The sequence below is a fragment of the Molothrus aeneus genome, chromosome 6, assembly GCF_037042795.1.
Source record: "Molothrus aeneus isolate 106 chromosome 6, BPBGC_Maene_1.0, whole genome shotgun sequence".
Lineage (NCBI taxonomy): Eukaryota > Metazoa > Chordata > Aves > Passeriformes > Icteridae > Molothrus > Molothrus aeneus.
Genome location: NC_089651.1, coordinates 52,501,589 through 52,521,225, shown reverse-complemented (window position 1 = coordinate 52,521,225; position 19,637 = coordinate 52,501,589). Strand labels below are relative to the sequence as shown.

Sequence of the window (19,637 nt, the reverse complement as noted above, 5' to 3'; positions counted from 1 at the left end):
TGACATTGGTACAACTTCGGCTTAAGAAAGTGCAGATGGGACACAAAACCAGCAAAGAATTTGTGTCTAAATGTAACATTTTCTTTATTCACTTGTTGTTTAATGGCTTGGTTTCCTGGTTTCCACCAACTGACTTGGGAGTTGCTTGGAGTTTGGAAGAAACAACTTGATTCACTCTGAATTGGTGTTAACAACTTGAGCCCTGCACAGAAGGGACACCAGAGACAAGCTGAGCTGGCTGGATCAGGGAACACTAATCTTCTTCACCTACTCCAATCTGTCCTCACCTATAGCATATTTAAGAAAAAATATCTGCATGGGACTGACTTGGCTTAAAAGAATGTGATGGCGATGAAAACTCTTGAAATGAATGAATAGAGAAGGGATCCATGCATTTGAAGGACAATCCAATGGTGCCTACTAGTAGAAAAGACCAAAAAACTACAGGCTGTGGATTACATTCTCTCGCTGTACTGATATTTTATGGATTTATTCATTAGTGACTCATTCTGTTTTTAAAACATGAGCATTGTTAAAAGAATATCATATTATATATCTCCTTGGGGATGAAAGTAATACAGTAAATATTTTCTGTCATACTGCTTAGTGCTTGTTCATTAATGTGGTTTGAGAAGGGGGCTGCTTGGTGGTGGTGCATTGCTTTTTTGAGAAATGCAGTTTTCCCCCAGGCAAGATCATTCAGCAGCAAAAATGCAGAAAACAAACACTTGGCACAAGATGATGTTTGGACATGCCCTGACTATTCCACAGATAGATCTTCAAATGGATATGACACAGCACCGTTTCAGACCCAAAAAGTCTTGATGAATGTTTCACATCAAGACCAATTACTTGGATGTTTCATGGTCTCAAAAAAAAATCTACTCCTGGTCTCTATTACAGGTGCTAATTTGAGGTTAAGCTATCTTCACCTCTGATGTGGGTGCCACTGCAGAATTCCATCCCCCTAACTGCCCTCTAATCTGACACCATCACCAAATCCCTTATGTGTCACTGCATTCCTAGCAGAACCCAGCCTGTTTGAAAAGGTAATTCATCTCAAATCTCTGAACCTAAACTAGACAAAGGACTGTCAAAGTCCACAGGCATTCAGCAAGTTCTTTAGGTGGGGCCCAAAAATACAGAGATACCATAATGTATGTGCGGGTATCTACTTTTCAATATAGTACAATGCAGTACATGTGCACATACATGCACAGGTTGGTTCTGCACTTTATACATGGAAAAACTGGCAAAAGAAACTCAACAGAAATGAGACTAAGCTAAGTTTGTCAGTACAGAGAGAGAAGCAATACTGAGACTGAAGGAATACCTAGGTATCAGAAAAAATTTAAATTTAAACCAGTACCTCTGACTCCCAGATATTTAAGATCTGCTGGGTGGATGCTTCATTTTTTTGTATCCTCCATTTCCGTAATGAATCAAGAGTTCTTTAGTTAATTGTGATCTTTACATTTCCCTTTTCTCACTGTTTCCTCCCCAGGCCTCCCAATCACAAGGCAGTTATGGGCTGGGTCACTAAGCACTGCACTTCCATTTTTGTACAAGTTATAAAACGTGGGCCTGTTTTGTACTGAGATTTTTCCACGCAGCTTGACAGAATACAAGAAAAGCAGAATTATGTCCTGCAGTCCTTAATCAGACAGAACTGTCATTGCTAAGTCAGCAATTGTAGTTTGGCTGTGATTTGTGAATAATAAAAAAAAAAATTAACACTAAATAGTTTCCTAACTATTGTTTCAACATAAGTCTTTGGAACTTCAGTTTAAAAAAGGGTGAAGGAAACACAGCATCTAATTACAAATTGCATCAGCTTCCTTTACTTAGCTGGCATATTTGAAATATTCCTAGGAAAAAGCATGCTCTTATTCAGCAATTTTGCAAATTAAGCTGTTGCTTATTGTTGCTTACTAAAGAAGAATGGAAAAAACCATATGCCACAAGAAACTGTATTCAAACAGGTTCCATACTTAAGTCTCATATAAAAAAAAACAAAAAACAAAACAGTTTATACCAGTTTTCTGTAAGAATGTGATGAAGCCACAAAATTACTTTCAACTAATTATTTCCAACATTACAAAACTGTGGGAGTTCAGTCTGCAATTCTATGCCATCACAGAGGGGAAAAAAGCACTGAATTTTAATTCCCCCCACAAAGTTTTGATTCAAGATTTTACATCTGACCTTCTCTTACTACTCTTTGCCAGCAGCACCATTCAATACCAAACTCCTAACTTAGCACAAGCTTTGCAGCTCTGAAGACTTCCAGTTTGCCTACTCCACGTGCACTGTTAAAGAATGTGGTGACTGGGAGGAGAGAACCCCTCCACAGAGACAACCCCAAATGAAATCTTGACCCTATACAAACTAAGAAGACTTCCACTGGCTTCAGCAGGGCTAAGACTTCTGAGATAACCATCAGCCAATTTGACTTGGCACTGCTGTTCTTCAGTGCATTGATTAATTTTTTCCTCAAAGAAGAGCACAGCAATGAAGTTACAAATCATTTTGTTACCCTTCCCTAAAATAAAGTCACTGACATATGACATGTGGTTAGCTATTCTGGTAACTTGGCACTGGCTTGGGATTTCCAGTGATTCAACTCTTTATTATGAATAGGAAGAAGTCTATAAAGCAGGAAGTAAAAAGAAAAAAAATGGACATATGATGATAAGCAGTTTTGTCTTAAATGAAAGTTGAAACAAAAGTTGAGCATAAAACAGTAGTGAAGTGTATCATCTCTAATGTCTCTAAGAGGCAAACATAGAACCACTGGGCATTTTTTAAATGACAAAGCACCTCTCAGGACATTGAGAAAAGCAGAACATGATCTATTCTGCAAGTCACAGGGAAAGTGGGTTTTTTCCTATGATGTGAAATAAATTGTATAATTTTCATCAGACTAATGAAAAACGAAGTAAGGATATGAATCTGTATCTCTCAAAACTGAAAAATGTAAAGTTCCTACACTGACAAAGTTTCAGATGCAAAAGCAAACTTAAGTAATCTTCTGGATCCTCAAACTAAGACCTACCTAAACACGTAGAAAAATTGTATCTAAAAAAATCTGCATTAGAACTCTGCCAGGTTCAATGGCTTCTTTAAGAGGCTTCAAGTTGAAAACCAAACAGTTCAGGAACAACCATGCAGAAGGCAAAAAACATTACACTGTTCCAGTTAGTGTCTGCTTTAAAACTAGAATTCCTGCAACTGCATGATCTTGCTGGAGACTCAGGCAGAAGAGATCTCTGTAGGCCAAGAAGGGAATGTGCTTTCTAGACAGTGTTTGCTTGTGATCTGCTCTGAGATGACAGAAATCATATCCTAAGTGCCACTGAGCTTACACTGGAATTGCTACTTGTGAACTCAATTGAGAAAAGTCTGAAGGGGGCTCCTCACTCTCGTGCCTGCATTTGTAGAATACTTTGGTAATTCTGGGATCTTCTTTCCCCTAAAATTACAGAAACATTAGTTTGATGTCTATGTAAGACTTTTTCAAAAGGATTTAAGAAAACAGCAATTTGCTCTGAAATTTTGCATTTTTTAAATCAAAGGCTTGAATTTTATTCGCAGAACATGTTGGTTAAGTCATTCAAGCTTATTCACAAGATCATAGCTGATACAACTCCCAGCATCTCCCAAATCCCAAACAATTTAAAAACTGGAGTCCCAAGGAAACACTGCAACATGAACTTCATGCTGGTCTAGCACTAAAGCAGACATCATCATGCCCATGAGTTACAATATATTTAATTTACTTAACCTGTGCAGGTCTTTAAGTTTGGAGAGCAAGAACAAAAATAAATAAAGTAAATAACCAGTTTATTACACACTTCTGAAGTTATGTCAGGAAAAATGATGAGGTAGCAAAGATACAGCTCATAGTGCTGCCATGGCTTTCTGAACTCTCTGTTCTATAAGAAGGCAGCTCAGAGAGGAAATATAACACTGGACTGTTTATTTATCTGAAGGAAGTGTTTTAATTAAGTTATCAATGAGGAAAATTGTCCATGGAGTTGCGAAGCCAAGTTTCTCACAGCATTTTATTATATAACAAAGGTACAAAAATATGCTAAATGGCTTGGTAGCTTTTGAAGCCTACTTAGTGCTTTAGCTGTAATGTTGAACAGCTGTAAAACAGAAAAAAAGCGCTTCTTCCAGTACTTTTGTATGATTTAAAGAAGTCAATGAAAATTAGAAGTGAGTAGAAGATATACCTTATTTTCTAGAGCATTGCTCCACTCTTTCAATAAGTTAACATGCTGCACTGCTGAGCTGGCTTCATGTGCTTTAATTTGTTGGTTTGTTCCCTGTGACAACAAAGAATTTATACATTTTAGCCAATTCCACTTCTTTTAAACCTACAAAGAAAGAGTATATAAAGACATCGAACCAACACTACATATTTTGGTTCACAGGTGCTTGTTGCAGAACTGTAGAGAGGAGGAAAATCTACTTGGGAATTTACAAAAATCAGGAATACATTTAATATAGCAAGTTTTTTATACAACTGCTATGTATCTCCATCCAGTGTGCTTGATAACTCAGAAACAATAAAGATGAACAAGAATTACAAAATGAGTTGTATTTTAGAGCCTTTTGTGTAGCTTAGAACTAAACAAAGCACAATAAAACCCTTGAGTCATATAAAATCTGAAACTTCCAATTCCACTGACTGTAATTTAAAACTTCCGTTCCATTTCATGAACAGCTTCATAAGCATTACATTTTCCTTCAGCTGAATATTAAAGACAAATATTTAAGATAAATTTATCACTGGAAACTGCCAGCTTTATAAACTACACTGAGAGTTATTACAAAGCCTATTTTGTCATGTTAAGATGTTACCATGATTGTTCTGTGATACTCAGATATGCTGCCTCTGCACAACCTATAAGTGCTGTTACAAATAATCACTATATAGTTTACAGAACACACATAGATTATATACAGAGTACATAAGATGCAGACCACATTACTTACTTCATTTGTATTGTGCTGCTTACACCTACTTCAGTAAGTGCTTTGCAATGCAGAGAATATTAGCTTTGATGGTAGATAGTGCTGCAAAGCAACTGAAAGGGTTTCAATGATCCTCAAGGTATGTACTCTATATAAGGTACTAAAAATATATATGTGGATATATGTACATATATGCACACATATACATACATAAAATGAATGGCAATACGTACAACATAACAGTGGGCAGGCTTACAGCATCGATCAGTTCTACCTCTAAGAGCATTACTGTTAACACTTAAAAAGATGAATGCTCACTATTGAAGAACCTGGAAATACCTGCAGGACATCATCTATAGAGATGTGTTGCTCCTCAGTGAGTCCTTGTCCTTTAAAATAGCCATGGGCTAACAAAGGAATCATTCTATCAGATAAATGCCATTTTTTCCTGTCAGCAGTTTCTGAAATGTCCTGACTAATATTTTCATTGCATAGCATCCAATTCCCCAGGATTTATGGTAAGGGAAGCAGAATATTGGAAGAAACTGGAATAATACTACTGGAACTAAACTCTCAGGTTTTACTTTATTTTTTTTAATATTGCAGGGATTGCCAGGATTAAAACCTAAAACTTTTTTTAAAAAATAAATTTCATGCTTTGATTATACACCTGTGTGCACACAGACATATTAATGCACATAAAAATACATGTTTTAAGTGTGCTATCCTACATGTAACCTCAATTAAAAATATTAAGACACACAAATGAGAGAAAATATAAACATACTTGGTTCAAGAAAATGCTTTCATAGAAACAACTGAAGTTACTAGTCTATTCTCTGAAGAACTAAAGAGACTTTCCTCTTATCCTAAGTTAACAAGTTCTTCAATTGGTTCATATTCCTATTTCAACAAAATACACCTAACAACTGTACTCACAAACCACTGCAGGAATGTGTGGGCTTTTCATGTTGATTATTTTAAAATGCAAAATCAAACATCTCCTGTATAATCACTTGGTGCAACTGGATGATTTTCTTAACTGAAACTAGAGAAGCCCAGAACTTTCATGTCAAAGAATTAGGTTCTATTTGCAGACTTTCATCAATTGGGAAGTATAATTGTTATATACTGACCTGAAAAGTGCAGCCATAACGCTTAAAACTACAGGTACTTGGGGCATTAATACATTCTGACAAATGTGCATTCAACTGCAATAGGAAAAAAATGTGAGTTTTGGCAAAAAGACTTTTGCATGATAACATAAAGGGCAGAGGTTATCAGGTTTGTATTGTGTGCCATTTGCAGAACATACAACACACATGTGTATATTTTCTCCAGTCTGATCTCAAGTGCTAATTCTGTATATACACATATGTAAACCACACACACATGCCAATACAGTATACAGTGTGATACATTTAATATACAGTGAAACTTCTACCAAAGACTATTTCAATGGGCAACCCAATTTAAAAAAAAACCAAAACAAACAGAAAGAACATTCTCTATAATTGTTTGATTTCATTTGACTTTAGTGAATGGCTCATCTTTTCTCAAAAAGTGATTTTTTTTTTTTACTGGTGCTGTGAGCAAGTCTTAAGATCAGTTTCACTGTAGTAAAGTACATTTTTTCTAATCCTAATTTCACGAGGAACCAACTTTTCAAAACATAACATGCAATTCTCCGTGCCTAAATTTAACAGTTAAATTACACAAAAAAGACTAAACAAGTACTGCATGAAACAGACAAAGAGTTTTAGAATAGGTAGTTAAGTAACTTTTTAAAAATGCAGTACACAGGATTAAAACTGATTAGTAAAATGCCTGCATTTTTCACAGATTGAGATTTAGTCCAATATCTTGGATTATTACAAGCACAGACTACTTTTGATTTAAAAGTAAACCAATTCACAGAAGCATATACATATACATGGACAGCAGCAGCACAGATGGCAGCAGCTGGATGCAAACTGCCTAAAAGTTGGAGCAGAGAGACATTTTTGGAAAGGACAGCCTAACAAACACTCTCCTTTCAAAAACAGAGTCTGCAGTTTGTATCTCCCACAAAGCAGACAGGAGCCAGAGCCTGGCTCCTCAGCTGGCATCACTCTTTTGGGCTGCAGAATCTCATCTGAAATTCCCACACCTTAAGCCCCATGTGACTCAGCTCATCCACCTCCCTGGGAAGAAGTGGTGAATCAACACTGCTCTCAATGTGTAGCATTGGAACAGACAAGAGAGTCTGTAAAATCTCATACTGACATGCCATCAGTCACTCATCTCCGATTCACAACTATTGCATTCTAAACACTACCTGTAGAAATTCACAGTATCATTTCAAAAGACATGTAGTGGAGGAAAAAAAAGAATTAAGAGAGGGACGTGTGGTCCAACAGGTTTTACAAGAACGCCATGTTTTTCAACTTCTGAAAACCAGAAGTCTGCCAAGGAGTTATGAATTAAACATGAAAATTGCCTTTTATTCTACAGTAAGATATCCACTTGTACACTACAGAATTTTCTCAAACTGTTAGGCAGGCATTTTCCCATTTTCTGCATTAGACTTCTTGTCCCTAATCATGCAACCAAGAAATACATAGATTTTCACAGTATTAGAAAAAAAAATTAAGCAACATACAGCAACAGATGATGCAGGGCAAAGGGCTGTTTAAAGTTCTGTTCCTAGCCATGGTTTCAAACCCCATTCTGACTCTGTGTGTAACAACTCACCCTTTAACGGTGCAGCCCTCACAAGCACTCAGACATACCTCTTCTGAAAGTAACTGCTCAAGTCAGGCTTTAAGAATAAGCCAAAGTGCCCCAGAACAAGGATCTAATCTTGGCAGTAAGCACTGGTAGGGTTGGCCAGTATAAGTATTTTCTCTTTTCTTAACAGCTCAATTTCTCTTAATAAATACAATATCTATCATATATTTTGTATTTCATTATCTTGGAGGAAAAGACTGCATTAAACTTTGGCAGGAGTCTTATGTGCCTTCTGCACTCTGCCACAATTAATAATTTACAAGTGCAACTAAAAAATGGTATGAATCCAGCTTGGGAAGTAAGTAGCAGAGGAAAGAGAAAAGCTCATCCTCAGATCAGAAACTTCACTTTCCTTAAAAGAGGCTTACTGTGTGATGAAGACTTCAGTAAGTTCTTCTCTATCCTTGGCAAGTTCTACTTTAAGGGAAAAATTAAGTACCTCAATTTTGACAGATGCTACTTTTATCTTTCCATGTACAAGAACATGGATCTCTTCAAAGCCAGGCTTAAATTTTTTTAATCTATGTATTACTGGAAGCTTCTACACATCAGAAGAAACTTTTATGCATTGTTGCACCTGCTGTTGGAGTGTTGTACTCAACCTTAATCATACACCATTTCTCTAAGTATCAGTTACTATTTTCCCCCTAAAATTTAATAAATTTAATAGCAATTTAAGTTTTTCCATGAAATTACATATCTGTATGATTTTTGTAGTCTTTACTAACTCTTGTCAATGTGGACTGAATTTTAATTGTGCATTTTTATTTTAATATAAGCTAACAACCCCAAGATGCTGCTCTGTGGTGCTGAAACAAGGGAAGGGCAGGGGGAGAGCTAGTAAAAACAAAAGCAAGAAGGACATGCGCTCATCTTGGACAAGCCAAGTGTAATGATGACTCAAAATTAAGAAACTGTTTCTTTTTAAATAGGTTTTTCAATAAATCATTTAAAATATTTGAGTGTTATCACACTTAACTGTGTGGTAGAAAAAGCTTTTCCTTAGATCTCACATTTTAACAAGGAAATGGCTTCTGGCAAAATTCTTGCGAGATCTTACTAAAGACATTATTTAATTTTTCAGCACAACACTGGGCATGACTTCTTACCTCGCTCCTCATGAGTGTTTTAACACTACATTTATGAGGACATGAAACCATGACACATGGGCAGTCTGTATCTTCATGTTTCTACAGAGGAAAAAAGCAAACAAACCACAAATCAGACCTTACTCTTTAATTAAGGGAGGACTTACCTGCAAAGAAAAGCATCCTACAATAATTAAAAATCCCACAAGATTTTTTCAATGTTATTCCCAGTTGCACAGTTACAGAACTGCAATTGCTCAAACATAATTTTATACTTATACTTTTTTAGGTGTTGATATGCTGAAGCAAAACCAAGGGTTTCCTTGTGTTCTCCCATGCAAAGCAAATCAATTTGTTTACCATTTTATAGGTTTTACTTCATACAATGAAACAGCACTCAAAGTCAAGTTTTAATCCCCAAAAATTACTCACAAAATTGGACATCTTTAAGAGAAAGCAGAACCAGTCTAGATGTCCTTTCTAGTGAGCGCATATACTGCATGGAAAAGTTCATCAGAAATGTACACTGCCCACTCTTAGAGATTATCTTTCCTGTGTACGGATAGTCCCTTCCAATTCTTTTCTAATTTTGATTCCCAAATACCTGATATTAAGATTCACTGTTACACATCATGATGCTGGGAAGGGATTTTAACCTGAACCCAGATGACAGGTATCTCAGCCTAGCTGTCAAATGCTACCAACCCAGTGAGGGAAGAAAGTCAGGCCCAAGAAAACTGAATATTCATTTCCTCTTCATTCTCTCAACAAAATGAAAAATCTGTTTCTCGTCAAGTGACACGTCCCATTCAACTTGAAACACACTGCTTCATTTCTGGTACTTAAGAAAAGCAAAGGAAACAAAGCTCTAGATTTATAAGCTTATTAGAAAGGGAAGAACAAATAGCATGCCCTTTTTGCCCAGTAACCAGGTCTATTTTTTGAAACAAAACCGAGAAGTAAAGGAGATATGATCTCCAAGATGTGCAAGGCCTTGGTTAGAATTCTGGCATAAATCTGGCACTGTCTGAAGTTGTGTATCTTCTCCTTTTAGAGCAGGCCATCAGATGCTGTCCTGAGCCACCTACTCTGCCATGCTCCCCATTCACACTCACTCACTTGGGCTGTGGCACAGTCCCAGTGACAGGGACCAGGGAACCCTCAGCTCAGCCAGAGAGCTGGGACAGCTCCTGAGCCACCTTCAGTCCATCCCCCCAGGGTACCCAGGCAGGAGCAGCGCCAGCTCCTCTCCTCAGAGCAGCCTGCCAGGGTGACAGCGATGCTCTTCTGACAGAGGAGCTCCAAAGCACCACTCCTGCTCAGAGTCAAGAGCTGGACCTGGGCCTCTCATTCTGAACACACCTGGAATTGTGCTGAAGGGAGACATCTCACACAACCACGTGGCTTTAGGAGCCTAATGTCCTACACACATCCTTATTTATTTATCAACTACAAACCCAGACAAGTAATACTCCCTTCTAATGTTCATTCCCTAATTTTAATTCCCTAGCCCTGTTCCCTAACCTACCCAAACCATCTGACAAAGGCTGTGACACCGAGTCTTGGATCATGATAAGAAGGCAACATGCAACTTCTCAGCATTCTCTCCTGGTTTCCTCCTTGCTCCACATCCCAGTGTCCACCCACTGAAGCCATGGCAAGCCTTTCCAGGGACTTCGGGAGATACCAGAGTAACCCCAGCCCAGTGGCAGAACTCTCTCCCTCCTAGTCTCAATTCACCCAGCTGAGCACATAAAGCCAAACACCAAATCCAGCACAAACCACAGGTGACAGCACATGCAGGGCTCCCAGCACAGGTGAGGGCAGGGCAGGATATTAACACAGCTCTCAGAAGAGCCAGTGCCACATTAGGAACATGTCTGGCTCCAGAGCAGTGACAGGGAGCAAGGGACAATGTCTGGGGTCATCCCCAACATTACCCCAGTCAGCTCAGCTGTGTTTCAGACCACAGGGCAGAGCCCAGATTGTCCTGGCAGGGTCTGGTTTATGGCCAGGGTTTCAGGGAGGAGCCCAGGCCTGAAACAGTGCTGTCTTTCCAGATCCCTGTCATACTACTGCTGTCTAAGTATCTATGTTACAGGACAAGCACTTCCAAGCAGCTTTGTGGATTATACACAGAAAAATACAGTAATCCAGGAGCATTTCATACTACTGATTTCCATTTTAACAATGCACAATCTTTATCTGTCAGGAGGCAGAGGATGGAAAAGGTAGGTTTGTGACAAAAAGAAACCCTAAATTTTTAGACTGAACAAAGGACATTAGGAGGCAAAGTCACCGAGTGAGCATGCAGGCAAGACAAATGCAATCTAAAAAAGCTTTCTACTAACATTGCTAACTTGTTGGAGTCTGCCTCCAGCCACGGGGATTTCCTACCCCACCAGTCACGGGATTCTATGAAGACATGAACCACATGTTCTCCAGTAAAATTTTTTGTTTCCATTTGCATACCTTTTTTCTCAGTCTGCTCCCCCTACCTCTGTTTTCAGTTCAAGTCACTGAGGCCAGCTTCAGTCATTATTACATTAGAGAAAATTCTAGGCTACAGAACCCAGAGATGAACTCAAGCTCATCTCTAAAATCCAGTTTTGTCAATGGGGTGACAAAACTCAAATGAGAAGTCAAAAGAAACCTTACAGTACCTTAAGGGGCCTACAGAAAGCCAGAGAGGGACTTTTTTTACAGAGGCATGTAGAGATAGGATAAGCGAGAAGAGCTTTAAGCTGATAGTGGGCAGATTTAAATTAGATATTAGGAAGTTCTAGACTGTGAGTGTGGTGAGGCACTGGAACAGATTGTCCAGAGAAATAGTGAATGCTTAATCCCTGGAAGCATTCAAGGCCATGTTGGATGTGATTTTGAGCAACTTGGTTAAGTGGAAGCTCTCCCTGCCCACAGCAGAAGAGTTGGAACAAAAATGATCTTTAAGGTCCCTTCCAAGCCAAACCATTCTGTGATTCTAAGATTCAAACACACAGTGTCATTAAGCTTCTGATTCTTATTACTAAAGTATAGTGAGATAACATTTTATCAGGACACAACAAAGAAGCCCATCTGCATTTCTATAACCACTGAACTTTTAAAAATCTAGGAAAAAGCCCCAAAAATATCAGCCAATCCAGTTTGCAGAACATAGTTAAAACTCACTGATTCTGTCTGTTAAGACACCATACATTTTTAATGTCACTTTTTCCTCATGCCAATCCCCACCTAGCCATAATTCTGGGAGAACAGCATCCCTAATCTACCTAAATACACTTCACCTCTGTATCAGAATGTACAAGAATAAATAGATAAATAAATAGGGCAGACCTTATGTTTTTTTGTGTATTTTCATGTCTCAGCCACCTTATTCTAGGTAAGGCACAGTTATTGAACTACCAGCCCCTGCAAGTGTGCACTCAAATAACAGAGCCAAATCTAAACCAGAACTTGGCAAGTTTCTACCTATGCCTTTTTGTAACAACATCTCCAAGCAAAGGACATTTCTCATCATTGTCAGACTTCACCTAACAAACAACACACAAGAACAAAAATGAGAATAAAATTTCATCACTCTTACTGTAGTAAGAAGGTGTGAGATCCAAAACCATCAAACTACAGAAACTAAGTAGACAGAATTTTAAAAAGAATATTAAAATCATACCAAGATAGATTCAGCATAATATCTTTCCATGTGAAATAACATAAACACAGTCAGGTTAAAATTCTATGTGTAATGTAAGCATGACTTTCTCAACCTCTGCTCTGCAATTCTAACCCTCAATATGCTGCCTATCACACAAGCTACTCTGATGCCAAGAACAGCAGTAACTCATCCTAGGCCTGTCATGTACCACTGCTGGTTATGCCAAGGTACAATTTGCTTTTACATTCTTCCTTTCCTCTCATAAGACAGAACTGGTTTTGCATTCTTCCCTTTCTCCCATAACAGATCACACGGCACCCAAGAAGGATTACATAGAAGATGCTATTTTTCCAGTCAATTGCAATGCTTATGCTTTTCTTGCACAATATTTGATTGTCATTATAGTAGTTGCATTTATTATCTAAATTGTAAAAAAATCTAAAAAGCATAGCAAAATTAACTTCAGTATCAATATCAGGCAGTGGATCTGAACTTTTTAAAATGCAGTATCTGAACATCAGAATAAAGAAAATATTTCCTATTCAATGCACTTTTTTTTTCAGGAAAAAGACATGTTTTAAAAGTCAGCCTATTTTCTTTTTTGAATTATTAATTCTGGCTGAGGGGCCAAAACTCTTTTGCCAGCTACAGAGAAAGACAAGAAGAGTTGTTATTACTACATTAATGTAGGGAATCTTGTATATACACAAGAAAATACTGCACCTGCAACATAATCATTGGGACTTGGCTTTTACAATATTTACAGGTTGTCTCCCGGTATTTACAGGTCTTCTCTACATGGTCTGGCAAATCTTTTCTCAGTATTTTTTCTTTGCAATCAGCACGAGGACATGGGAGTTCTTCAAACTGACAATCAGTCCTCAAATGCATCTGAAAGATTTAAAAAAAAAAGTCAATCCAATTAAGTTTTGTGCATGTCTTCCATCCTTTGAAGACATCCAACATTAAATAACTTCAGAACCAAAGTAAGGAGAGTTATTTTGTGAACTGTATCACACAAGAGCATACACTGACAAATCTACTGAGGAATACATTTCTGACTGTACAGTCCCTTTACCTGGACAGCTGATTTCACTGCATTACAGATGTACACGAGCTACTCCTACACCAAAAGCATTCTAACACAGCACAAAATGCTACACAGGATATTTAAAGAAAAAGTAAGTGCTCTTTTTAAAGGTATATTATTCCACATAAACATAGATGCTGCTTTAAGTTGTTTAGGTACCTGAGCTTGCTCACTCAAAGCAAGAATCTACACATCTCACTGCAAACTGCTGTGCAGCCACACCACACAACTGTTGAATTACTGAATTACTGCTATCTCATGCCTTCACCAAAACAGCTACAGCTTATTTTACACAACTTTGGAGAAGCCAAAGGTTTAGTTTCATGCATAAACACCACATGAGAGGATTAAGATAAATAAAACACACTAAAATAGAAGGCAAATTTCTCACATTTGTCAAGTACACATTAAGATTCTTCACTATTCTATTTCTCCTTCCAGTGCTCATTTGGTTCATACATTTGTATTTCCAAGCTTTAGTGCCAGACAATCACATGATTTTTTAAAATTCCTTACAGTTCATGAAAAAGCTGAGTTTTAAAACAATTTAAATCTATTGTAACATTTCTAAATCATATTAACCACCAGTGAAAATAAATTAAGAAACACTTAAAATGGCTGTCATTTTAATTTGTAAGAATTTTTTCATCATTCTTTAACTCAAAAGAAAGCTTATGACTGTTAGATTAACCTACCAGTAATTGACCCAAAGATAGCTGTTCCTTACAGCCCTTGTTTTCATTTCTGCAGTATATCTGAAGGGCAAGTAGTTCTCTCCTGCAACAATTATCTTTAAATACCTGAAAAATCAAAAATAACTTTATTTTAGAAACTGAAAACCACTCAAGGATATGCAAGTCCAAATAAAGTAGAAGCCATGCAGTTCAGCTACAGCAGAGTCATTCAGTTCTAGCTTTATGTGCCAGAAATAAAATCCTGCTATTCTATTTTTCTAGAATGTGCACAACACTGAGGTTCCTCCACTGTGAAGCAGCTCAATGAAAGAGTATTTGGACAGATACTCTACTACTGTTTCAGCTGTACTGTAAATACAATAAAGGGAAAGGTACAAGAAAGGACCAAATTTCCTTTTTTGCTTGCCAATATTAGGCCTGCACAAGCTAGAACTCTCTCCATTGTTTGGGCAGCTGCTGTATTAGGCACAACACCACAGAACAAAAGAGACTTAAAGCACAGTAGTTTGGAGAGGAAGCATTTCATGGATGGTTGTCCCAAAATTACCAGATGGGATGGCTGGAATACCTACCTGCACTTCAGTGGTAAAATTACAGATATTTTCTAAGGTTTTGGAGGGAAGGAGATTTTTTATTTCACAGATAAGTAGGCTTTAACTATCTCTCTATTTTAATGTTTATAAGCACTTTCAGTGTTTTTTGTCCATAATAAAACTGGAAGAAGTTAAAAATAGAGAGGTGGGGCTTGAGTTTTACCCTATAAGGGACAACACAACTGAACTCTCAAGGAGCCAAACTGCAACAGGCAGGAACTAGACAGATACAAGAATTGAAAACCATTACTGCTATTTTAAAATCCAAAACCAGAGATAACCTTCTAAGTGTTTTTCAACTGCTTTAATAGCCATTAAGAAATACCTCAAGAACCAAGCCCAACCTATGACTGCTTTTCTGATAAACAGACTCTTGTGATAATGTGCACACTGCAGCACTCCTGTAATTATGGAATGGTTCTGCATGCTAACACTTAACCAAGAATTATAATCCACCTGCCCACAGTGACTATGAACCTATCCCCAGTATCAGTGAAGAAGGGAACACTGCAATCATTCTCATCTGATCCCATCTGACACAGGTCACTGATTTCTATTTACTTTTCAGAAGCGTGTGGGAAGTTTAATGAATCAACAAGTCTCATTTAAATAATCAATTGGCTATGCTGCAGTATCTCTTCCAAAGTAATTCATAGGGTCAGTATGCAGAGCTTTGTTGACTGAAGATAAAGGAAGAAGACAACCTTTAAAGTTTTTCAAAGACTATCTAAAAGCATTTCTGTGATTCAGGACTTGTTGGGAAGAGGACTTCTGTGGGAAGAGAGGTGTCCAGTTTCATGGAAAACACTGATTTGCACAATCAGTCCATCAGGTATTTAGTATCCATTGGGCTTCTTGTCCTGTTTTAAAGATACTTGAAGTTTCACAACAAATGTACATATTTATGTATATTGAGAGCCAGAAAGTCAGAGTTAAAAGAACAAATAAATTAGGCATCACGAGTCTGAGCTCCTGGAGAGTCCATCCATGTCAAAACTAAATTACACTGAGCACTGTTCAAAGAACTGTTTTGGATTAAAACAAGAGATATTAACATACCCACCAACCTTTTCTTCAAAATGGTTACAGACGAGTATTCATTTAGGCAAGAAAGAGTACTAGCACAAATAATTTACTGAACACTTTAGCAATAATGTCCAACCACATAAACCATGTACTAAGCCAAGAAATTTTTCTACCTTCAACGTTTCAAAGGCAGCAAAAGTTTTGATGTGAAAAACAGTGAAGAGGGTATCACTGAAATAACTTACACCTATAAAAAAGAATCTTATCCCTTATCATTACTGTAACTCCCCACTGTCCTAATTCCAGTGGGGTTCACTGGACACCACACTGTAAAAGAGAGGAGTGAAACAGCAGCCACTGGTCTAAAGCCAAATCAGTGTTCACCTAGACCTGCCACATCCCTGCATCTACAGGAGATGGAACATTTCTTATCATCCTCTTGATTGATGGGAGGACAAGTGCAACATGCTGCTGCAGCTCCCAACTATGAATACAAGATGTGACACCTGTCTAGACTTTTTGGGATGAAGCTGATGTGTTTTCTACCACGAGGTTAACAGGAAAAATGAGCCACCTACCTCTATAAAATGCATGGCTTAGGTTTTATGACAAACCTACCTTTCTAGGCAGCTTGTTAGGTTTATGAAATAATTACCACTAACAGTAACACAACTTGCGGATGCCACACAGTTCAGTACTCTTGAATAAGAAATTATTTTAACAATACCTTATCTTTTACTATGCTTTCTTGACACGCTGTACATTTTGGACTAGAAGATCTGAAGACAAAAGAAAAGAAAAAAACTATTTTAGCTCACCTGAATTTTTGTAGCACAAAAATTTCCGTTTATGAGGCACTTCATTTTCATTATTCAATATATTCTAAACCATTAAAAGTGGATATACTTCATTATAAAGAGAAAATACAACATTATTTCAATAAACTTGAACATTTGAGTTTTCAGTGGAAAGTATCTGGCATTCCCAAAGAAGTAAAATCACCACAATATCTCCAGACAACTGCAAAGTGGTTTTCAAGTTGGCAAAACTCATTCCTTTTTTTCAGTCTGCACCTGATCCAAAATTGCTGTCATTTCTCAATCTGTGAAAATAGGCATATTGTCTCTTTAATTATTGTTTTTCAAACAATACCTAATGAAAATTTACTTTCTCTGATAGTCAATTATGCATCCTTTTAGGGTAAAAAAGTATTTATGTCCATGTCCTTCAAGTCTGTTCTGGTTTTAGCAACCATTACAGATGCTTGCTGCCTCCTCTATCTGAAATACTGTCTTGTAGCTGTCTTAGTAAACTAATTATTAAACTTGTGACCTTTTGGACAACGGGCAGAATCAGGAGCAGGGCAGGCTGTGACGAGAAACTGGAGTGCAGAAAACCTGAGTTTCTACAGCTGCTTCTGGCTCTGACCGGCCAAGTGTTGTAGTGTAAACCTCTTAGGATCATAGAATGGATTGGGTTGGAAGAGAGTAAAGCTCATCTGGTTCCACTGCCCTGCCATTGGGTTGGAAGAGAGCAAAGCTCATCTGGCTCCACTGCCCTGCCATGGAGAGGAACACCTTCCGCCAGAGCCGGCTGCTTCCTTCGAGGTGGAGTTGCCATCCCTGGATGTGTTTCAAACACACTGGATGTGTCACTCAATGCCATGGTTTAGTTCAGGTGTTAGGGCTGGGTTGGACTCGATCTTGAAGACCCCTTCCAACCTAGTGATTCTGTGATTCTGTTCCTTTTTAGCTCCTTTTCCCCACATAAAATGGGAACAGTCAAAATTATCTCCCTTGTAAAGCACCAAGATGAAAAGCACCAGGTAAAAGCTGCGTGAATTCTTCCATGAAGCAACTCACTGACAGGCTGTGGCTGCTAGCAGCAGTGCAAATCAATGTAAAAGGCTGAAAAAGTTCAATTATGTTATATATTCTGCATGGTTATTTCAAATCATCTCGCTGGCTTCTGCTCTTCAACCATTTTGTGTCTCATCATATTTCTGGGCATCTGAAGTACCTCGAAGCTTCAATACCTGTAATGCTTTTCATAAGTCAGGGAAAAAAAAAAGTAATCTAAACTACATCAGGGCATATAGTGTTTAATACAATGTCATGCTTTCCTTGCTCTTACTGAATTCACTCAAGCATCCTACTTGTTTTTTCAAACTACTCTTGCATACTGAGCAGACATCTTTACTGCTCTATCTCCACTAACTCCCAATTCCTTGTCCTCAAACAACCCTGGAACAGAAGTTGCTAGCATACAATTACTGTGTTTGTGTATGCAGCAGCATATCAACACTGAATGAAAAAATTTTGTACCAAATACAGGACCAACATAAACTCATTTTACTCTCAATTTTATGGCATGCTTTTTATTAAAAAAAAATAAAGGGGGAGGATGCAAATTTTATTTTAATAAAGGATTTGTTTATAACAAGTACTTAAATAAAGTAAAATAACTCAATGGCCTTAAAAGCATGTGTCCTTTCAGTAACAGACTGGTTGGAAAGTCAGGAAGATAAAATTACACATATTCTGGCTACACTGTAATAAGCACATGTGCATATCTCACAGCAGGGAAGTAAAATTGCCCAGACTCTAGCAATGCCGGAATTGTTACTGCTTAGATTGTCAAAGATCTGCTCTGCCAACCCGTTCACATCCAAGCATAGCAGGTGTTTGATTTTTTGCAGTCACTGTTATTAACCTTGTAAGAGTCTTCCAAAAACACATACTGAATAAGAAATAACTGCATTTCTTAAATACCACACCTCACTTCACACTGTGTATCAAAAGTAAAGTTGGTGAGGTTTTTTCTTGTTGTTTTAAATTTGAAATGCTGTAGGCACAAAACCTGCAGGAGTGCACTAGTGAGCTATTAGTGAGCTATTAGTGAGCCTTGTGTTTGCCCAGTACAGAGATTACTCTTTATCAGGAGACTGAGTATTGTAATAACTTCCATACTCCTTTGCCATGCTGCATGTAGCCTTGACTTATATATCTAAGTATTAGATATCAGATTACAGTATTTCCAAGTGACATATAAACCAGCATCAAGAGTCAGAGTGGTCACAAAAAGTAAACAGATCACCAAGGATTCCAAAGTCAAATGCTCTCTCTGATAGTAGTCCAGTATGCAACATTCATCAAGCCAGGTATCTTCTGTATTTCTGCTTTTCCAGTAGTAAATGAACAGGTTTGGTGCTTATGTACCCCAGGAGACTGAAGTGTGCTGAGTGGTCTACAAACATTACACAAAGTTTTGAAATCACATTACTGAATACAACCAGCAGTAATGCACCAAAGTTGAGAGGAAAAGAAATCTACTGTTGCACAGGCACTTAAAACCTAGATAGCCCCTGAATGATTGCACTTTTATTCTTATCTAGACTGGGAAAGATTGCACCTTCTCAGCATTCACTTTACATCTCTATCATTCACTCACCTCTTTGCACTCTGGCCCAAACACCTCAGTAACAGAGATGCCAGCCTTTCTGACCCTCCTGCAGTCCACAGGTCGTGCAAGTCCCATAACAAACAGCTGGAAGGGCTACAGGGAAACTGCTCCACAAGCAGGTACCTTTATCCAAGGGTCCCATCACCCATTCTGAGGCTGGGTCCACAGCCAGGTTAGGTAGCATCACTCCAAGGAACGTGTACAAGCTCACTTCCTCACAGACAATTTACTGTGTGTATTTGACACCAGATTACCCAAGTTAGAAGTCTTGTGAAAAGCTAC

The 19,637-nt window shown here is 37.9% G+C and overlaps 1 protein-coding gene across 1 annotated transcript in view; it reads right to left on the bottom strand.

Annotated features, from left to right (window-relative positions):
• Window positions 1-19,637, bottom strand: part of TRAF3 (TNF receptor associated factor 3) — a 69,944-nt gene that overhangs the window by 14,342 nt on the left and 35,965 nt on the right. Inside the window, exons 9-14 of the mRNA XM_066552507.1 lie at window positions 16,621-16,672; window positions 14,275-14,379; window positions 13,213-13,380; window positions 8,862-8,942; window positions 6,120-6,194; window positions 4,239-4,331 (exon numbers count right to left, since the gene is read on the bottom strand). Coding sequence (XP_066408604.1) covers window positions 4,239-4,331; window positions 6,120-6,194; window positions 8,862-8,942; window positions 13,213-13,380; window positions 14,275-14,379; window positions 16,621-16,672 — 574 coding nt within the window. The remainder of the gene's footprint in view (window positions 1-4,238; window positions 4,332-6,119; window positions 6,195-8,861; window positions 8,943-13,212; window positions 13,381-14,274; window positions 14,380-16,620; window positions 16,673-19,637) is intronic.